Raw genomic sequence first — 7,823 nt, 5'->3', positions numbered from 1 at the left:
GTGGGCCGTGTGACAGCTGTGTGGTGGGCCGTGTGACAGCTGTGTGGTGGGCCGTGTGACAGCTGTGTGGTGGGCCGTGTGACAGCTGTGTGCGGCACACTCTGAGACTGACAAACCGTTCTCCAAACTGGCTGCCCCATTGACGATTCCACCAGCAACAAATGACAGCTCCCGTGTCTCCACATCTTTCCCAATGCCTGTTATTTTCGATTTTATTTCACCCCTCCTGGTGGGTGTGAAATGGTATGTCCCTGTGGTTTTTACTTGTATATTTTAGTGTGTTTGTTGGCCCTTTGTTCATCTTTTCTGAGACATGTCTTTCCAATCCTTTGCTCACTTTACTTGGATTTTTATTATTGAGTGGTGAGTGTTCCTATACATTCCGCATATACAGTTTGCAAATACTTTCTCCCTTCCGTGGGGCCAGCTTTTTGTGTTTAATATATTTTAACTTAAATATTCTTGGGATGGAGTGTGGACTCTTTACAAACCAGGAAACAGTTGTGAAATAAATCAGAAGCCTGCTAAGGCGAGCATTTAAAGACTATACAAAGCAAGTTATGTGCATGTTTAAGGCACTAATTGATCTGAAAGAGAAACATATTGCCTAGATGCAGGTGCAGAAGAGAACTGGAGTGGTAAAAGGTCATCACAGAACCAAAACAAAGAGAATGTTTTCCTGCTCCTTCCCATAATAAAGGAGTACACAGTGCAAGGCTCAGAAAATTAATTCAGGGGCTACCTGGGTGGCTTGCTGAGGTAAGCATCTGTCTTTTGCTCAGGTCATGATCCCAGGGTTCTGGGATAGAGCCCCACATCCGGCTATCTGCTCAGCGGGAAGCCTGCTTGTGCTCTCTCACTGTCAAATAAGTAAATAAAATCTTCTTAAAAAAAAAATTAATTCAGGACCAATAAGAGGGAGACTTAACAGCCTTCTAATTAAATTATTGGAACTAGTTAACTTCCTCTGTCGGACCAGTAGATCAGTCATTCTTCAGGTGGTTGTTCATTCACTTACGTCTTAAGCAAATATTTCAAAACCACTGGTATATCGAGACACTATTTTCAAAGGTAGTGGACTCTGGAACACACCGTCAGGCACCGCCACGCCCCCAGGGACGGGGGGACTGACACAAATAGTCACGCATTTCCCTAATACACACATGCAACACCTGCCAAACTCCAGGCATCGGGTTCGGCGATGGGACCATAGGAAGCTACGTGGTGGGCAAGTGCACATCCAGGGCTATTCCCGAGCAGATGGAAATACCCAACGTGAAGCAGCTCCACTGGGAGTGAGGTCCGATCCGGGAGTCCCTCCAGCCTGCAGCGCTGGTTAACGTAGGAAGCCCTCTCACGTTCAGCCCACATATACTGCTATATAGCAGGGGCTAGGAGTGGCATGGAGATAACCAGGTGCTGGAGATAAGCAGCCCAGCGGGGCACATGCCAGTGCAGAAGCACCCAGACTCATGAAGACGACCCCATGTCACAGGCTAGAATAAACGCCACCAAGCCAGCAACTTATTAGGGCCACTGATGTATGCCAAGTGGCCAGACTAGAGCTGGGACGTGGCAGGCGCTGAGTGCTATTGGCGGAACAAAGACCAGCAAGCACAGAAGAGGCCCAGAAGCGAGACGGGTGTGTCGGGTGATGACCCACCCCCCTTCAGCCACGGGGCTCAGCAGGTGGAAGGGACCCTGCCCAGACGCCGCAGGCTGTAAATGCGGAAGCCGGGCCAGGAGCACTGGATGGCACCACGCACGACCAGATGTGAGGAGACCAAGGACACTACGCCTCCATTTGCTCCTCCCTGAAACCAAAACTAGTTTTGGGAACCCACAAGGAAATCCAGGAGACTTCGAAACAAAAACAGGGGCCTCCGGCTGCGTGTGAGGACTGGCTCGGGCCCTGGTCTGGGGCTAACATTTTTTTTTAAAGATTTAGTTTACTTATTTGACACACACAGAGAGAGAAAGTACAAGCAGGGGGGGCAGCAGAGGGAGAAGCAGACTCCCTGCTGAGCAGGGAGCCCCACGCGGGACTCGATCCCAGGACTCTGGGATCATGACCCGAGCCAAGGCAGCCACTTAACTGACTGAGCCACCCAGGCCCCCTGGTGCTAACATTTAAAGCAGACCCAACAGGCTGAGGGAATTAAGTCGTTTCCATATTGACTGTATTGATAGAGACAGAAATATGAGTGGCATATAATTCCTAAAATCCAGCCAGGGACTGTCTCGGCAGGCCGGTGAGGCAGGGGCCATAGGCTAACTAATATCACAGATAAATCATATTATGAGAGGCCAGAGAAAGGAGAAGGAGCCTCTGGGTTCCACGGAGGGTCTCATCCTTGAGCTGGAGCGCAGAGGAAGTCTAGGACTCCGATGGGCCAGAAATGCGGACACACAGAGCACACAGATGGGGGCTGGGCCGTTCCTTCCCTTTGGGGCACGGAGGGCATGGTGGCTGGCCCAGGAGGGAGGCAGAGAAACGGGAGGCCAGGGACAGAGGGCCAGAGATAGAGCCCCCCGATGAGTTCAGGCAGGATTCCCAGACTGTGTGTGTGTGTGTGTTTACATCATGGTGACAAGGAAATGATGTGTTAAAGTCCCAGCAAAGAGCACTAGGGAGAAATGGCAGGAGGGACAGGGAGACACAGGAGACGCTGTAAAGCAGGAACATGTGTCCCGGGGACAGCCGGAGTAACCGCCATGTGTGTGCTGGGTCAAGTGGGAGAGACAGCTCTGGGTTTTGTTTTTTATTGCTTTTGTGTGGTATGGTTTGTTTCTATTTTATGTCCATTAATGAGGGTTTGTTGTTGTTTTGGCATTAGTCTTTTTCAACAAAGTAAAAATCATTTAAATAATCAAAAACCATCTGATAGTCAGCTACCAAGGTGACTTTCTGAGCAGGGACGCCAGGGTGGGGGCGGGGCTGACCAGACTCCTTTCCTGCCCCCCTCCCCCACGCTCTGCATTCCTCCGGGTCGGGATCTAGAACACCCACTTTGTCTTCCCTAAGCCGGGTTGAGGATTCCCAGCAGCGTGGTGCGGGGAGCCCCTGAACCTTGGATGAGAGACCCAATGCCCCGCCCCCACAGCAGGGAGTTCCAGAAACCATGTATTCAGACTTCCGGTACAAAACACTCCTTGGATTACGCATGCCCCTCCACTTACCGTCTGTATAGAATAGGTACACGGTAACTCCTGAGAAAATTTGCAGCTCTACCTGACAAGGTGTCCACCAGAGCCCCCTAAGTTTAGAGTTAGAGTGCTCCCCAAATCGGGTGTGGGTATCGAACGTTAGAATTCCCTCCCAAAACAGACGTAAAGGACAGCCTCGAGACCCGTCCTAGCACACCCAGATCTGAACATGCCTCAGCTATGCTAGGATCGCATATGTATTAGTCCGATCTCATCCAGAACTGCGAAGTTGGTTTGCAAAACTTGACCCAAAAGCCAAGCTCCATTAGAACATGTAAAACACAGCAACAAAAGAGAGAAAGCCCCAGCTAACAAAAAGCAATCTAAACGCTTGTTTTTGTGTGTGTTTTTGCAGAATTCTCCCAAGCTCTTCTGCCCCAAGAACAGAAGCTTCGACATCGATGCTATCTACAGCGTGATCGATGACGCCAAGCAGTACGTCTACATCGCGGTCACAGACTACCTGCCCATCTCCAGCACCAGCACCAAGAGGTCAGTGAGTGCACAGCCTCGTCCTCGAGCCCATTCTCCAGGGCCAGGCACACATGGGGGGCCATGGGGAGCCAGCCTGCACCCGGAGACGCTCTCTGTTCACCTTGGGTCGCTGCCCATCAGCCCTCCTCGGTCTGCATTTGGATCTTGCCCATGACACGTCTCCTCCCTCAGTCCATCTGCAGGACTCGGGGGTCGTCTCCTCCTGCCAGAGTTCCTCAGTGCTCTACCTTACAGGCACTGGAACGACTTTAAAATGAAGATGGGGGTGTTGTCAACCTGAGCGTTATTTGAAAAATAAAAATAAATGGAATAATCCAAATGATTCAGAAAAAAACGTCTTAAAGATGAGTTCGCAGGTGTCCTTGAAGGACATGCTGACACTGAGGAGGCCTGGCAAGACCTTCCGTGGAGGAGATGTCATCTCGTTGTGTCCCCGCCAGTCTTCATTGAATGCTCAACTTTCATATGCTATCAGCTTCAAGAAGGAGGAGACTCAGAACATGTATGTTCTCAGTCAATCCATTCCTCTCTATGAAGAAGAAAGCATTTTAAAAATAAAGGGATTTTTTTTTTCAGTAATTCATCACTGTTTGGGGCAGTGTTTAAGTCCCTGAATATTTACATGGATACAGGCGTGGCTCTGCCCCCAAATGTTTCCTGCTTTTGCTTTCTTGCTGGGAGTGCAAAGATTTGGGTGCTTGTGTTCTAAAGAACCCATTTCGTCCAGGAAAAGTTTTCAAAGGGCACATTTCTGGGAGTACCACCTGAGACTTTTTAATTTGGAAAATTACAATTTCAAAATAACCATTTGCTGCAGTAAAATGATTATGCGTGCTCTCTATTGCTTTAATGTTTTTTAAGTTGCCAACCCCACATAGGCATAATATGCTTCCTTATGCAAATGGCTGTAGGATTGTGAAAACATGTTTCTCCCAGAACTGCTGGAGACACTATGAAAACACTTTTACTTTAAAATGCGGTACATCCTTGAATATTCATAGGTTTTTACCCATCTACTTGTGCAGTTTCCAGCCCTCTTTTTCATTTTCCTCTTGTTTATTGTGTATGTGGTTTCAGATACCATTTTAGATGTCAACTCCCCCTGGGCACGATTTTGAAACCTAATAGATAGGTTTTGCCTGATTTTTCCATTATTGTGGAAGGAGAAGAAGGTCAAGTTTATGGACTTATGTTAGTATGGAGGATGATTTCTTAGGATTGACAAAACCTTCATCCCATGAAGTCCCAGGAACAAAATTAAGCTCCTTTATGGTTGGAGGGGGTTGGGGGGAGGGAGTTAGCATGGAGAACCTAAAACATCTTGGAAAAGCAAAAGTTAGAGAAAACTAAAAGAATGATAAAGAACGGAAAACTCACATGAAGTTTTGCATTTGGGTTATTAATCTCCCATTTCAGCTGTTAGTAAAAGAAGAGTTCTTTTCTCATACTTAAAATATTGTAAGACCTGCCCCTGTTGTCAAGGATTCTGATGAAAAGTCATCAGAGACATAAGAAATAGTTCAAACATCTAAGCTGTAATTAAATATGTAAGAATGAAAAAAAAATTGGAAACCCCCTGGGAAAAGACACTGAAGTTTGTGTCAGCTGAGAATGTCTATTTGGTTTGTTTTTTGTTTTGGTGCATTTTACTTCTGCGAGTGGTGGCATGACTTCATCATCCGTGCCGCAGTAGAACAGTGTAGCCACAGAGAGCTACACTTTTTCTTCCTTTCACAGTCTCACCAAAGGAAAACAACAAACTGCTTTAAGCACTTAATGCCCCACTCATCAATCTGAAAGTAGGACCGGTGAAATCTCAACCGTAACCAGATGAGCTTTCACCTTACTTTAAAATACTCTAATTACCTCTAACTATTTTCTTATCAAGTAAATGGGCTTTAGATATTTCATAATTATAAACATGCCAGTGACATGTCTCTGTTCGTTATTCATTTGTGGCAAAACACTCTTTTTCGGTAGTATAAAAAAAAATTAAGCAAGCTGGGTCTTTCAGGTTTGAAAGACAACTTTTGAATAACATTACCACTAGCCAGTCTATGAGAAAGTTTTGTTTTGTTTCTGTATATTAAACTTCCTTTTCATTACAGTAAAGAAAAAGAAAAGAAAAAATATTTAAGTCAGCCTGACTCCTTGCCCTGGAGAAATCTTTCAGGAGTGATTCCAACTTGAATAAACAAATAGATACTATCAAATATGCTACAGACTTAACTTTTAGTGTACGCACTGCTAAACATCCAAATGAAAGGAAAAATTCACATGCTCCCAAAGTAGAAATAGTTGGCAACTTGTAAAAAAAAAATATACACCATCACTTAGCAGCAATGTTAGAAGTAACTTCTACTTTTCAAAGAAGTGGGAAGAGAGCAGAACAATGATGTGTGGCTAAGTAGATCTTGCAGTAAAAAAACCAGAGGCCCTATTTCACTTCTTCCTGTTTTAGCCATCGGGTGCTCTTTCTTTAAGCAATTCACTTATTTATTTGGTTCTCAGTGTGCGGTGGTTCATTATTTATTTCCTCAGTCACATGCAATACATCTTTCAGAAGGAAACCAGTAAAAGTGTGAAGGAACAATAAAAATGTGGGCTGGCAGCCAAGAACCCCCTCTGGCAAAGTTACCTTTCGGATGTGAAGGAGAAACAAAGGCTTTCCCAGAAAAACAAAAGCTCAGGGCGTTCACCACTGGAGACCTGCCTTACAAGAGGTGTTGAAGGGAGCTCTTCAAATTGAAACAAAAACAACAACAAAATGAAAGCACACTAAGTTCCGATTAGGGTGATAAGCAAGCAGTTGGAATTAGAATATTATAATATTTAACTCCTTTTTGGAATGGTAGATTATACTCTTAACTGTATGCTAAAGGAAAAGACTCTCGCTAACATAACTCTCGCTACTAAAACTGGGGATGAAGTCACAGCTGAGGAAGAGGTAACATCACGACTTCGAAAGTACAGGAGGAGAGGAGCAAAAGGATGATAGGTGAAAAGAAAACTGCAGTCAGTAGAGAAAAGACTGCTTTCTTCTATGAGATGCCTTGTGTAAACCCCATTGTAACTACATGACAAAAATCTAGAGCAGAGATGTGAAACATAAAAAGGAGGGAGAACGACCAAATCATCCTGGAAAACCACCAACTGGCAAAAGCAGACCGAAACAGAAAGAAAAAGAAACACGGAAAAACCAAACCAGAAGGCGGGAGATGAAATGGCCAGTAGTAAGTAAATGCTTACCTAGTAGCAATCACCCTCTGTGAAAATGCACTGAACTCACCAATCAAAAGGCACAGAGTGGCGGGAGGGACAAAAAAGCAAATATGCTGCCTACAGGGGACTCACTTCAGCTCTAGAGACACGACAGGCTCAGAGTGCGGGAATGCAAGATGACACTCCTCAAGCGAACAGAAATGAAGGCAAGTATAACCATACTTATATCAGACAAAATAGACTTTAAGCCAGAAAGGGTCCCAGGAGACAAAGAAGGTCCTTATATAATGATAAAAGGGCCAGTATATCAAGAAGATAGAGCGATCGGAAATGTACGGGCTTGCTGCCAACTCTGCGACTTCAAAACGTACTAAGCAATTAATGAGGGATCCTAAGGGAGAGAGAGACAATAATGCGGTAATTGTAGGGCACTCTAATACCCAGCAACAGCCATGGATAAACCAACCAGACAGAAAGTCAACAAGAAGATGTTGCAGTTGAACCTAGCTTTAGAACAAACGGACTTAGCAGGCGCGCACAGAACATCACACCCAACAGCACCAGAATACACATTCTTCTCAAGTGCACGTGGAACGTTCTCCAGGATAAATCACGTATTAGGCCACAAATCAGCAAATTTGAGAGTTGAAATCATACCAACTATCTTCTCTGACCACAATCATAAGAAACTAGGAATCAACAAGAAGACAGTAAAAAGATCTACAAATACGTGAAACTAAAAGCACTTCTAAACAACTGTTGAGTCAAAGAAGAAATCAAAAGGGAAATTAAAACTTGTCTTGAAAACACAACATATCGAATATTATGGGATGCATAAAAGCAGATCCAAGAAGAAAGTTTATGACTATAAATACATACACTGGGAAAGGAGAAAGATC

General features: G+C 45.0%; 1 protein-coding gene across 1 annotated transcript in view; it reads left to right on the top strand.

The window, feature by feature from the left end:
• Positions 1-7,823, top strand: part of LOC111150878 (phospholipase D family member 5) — a 378,454-nt gene that overhangs the window by 350,488 nt on the left and 20,143 nt on the right. The window contains exon 7 of the mRNA XM_022508546.1: positions 3,563-3,699. Coding sequence (XP_022364254.1) covers positions 3,563-3,699 — 137 coding nt within the window. The remainder of the gene's footprint in view (positions 1-3,562; positions 3,700-7,823) is intronic.

The sequence above is a fragment of the Enhydra lutris genome, unplaced genomic scaffold, assembly GCF_002288905.1.
Source record: "Enhydra lutris kenyoni isolate GAN:26980312 unplaced genomic scaffold, ASM228890v2 scaffoldscaffold24, whole genome shotgun sequence".
NCBI classification, from domain to species: Eukaryota; Metazoa; Chordata; class Mammalia; order Carnivora; family Mustelidae; genus Enhydra; species Enhydra lutris.
This window is presented reverse-complemented; position numbering and strand designations above follow the sequence as displayed.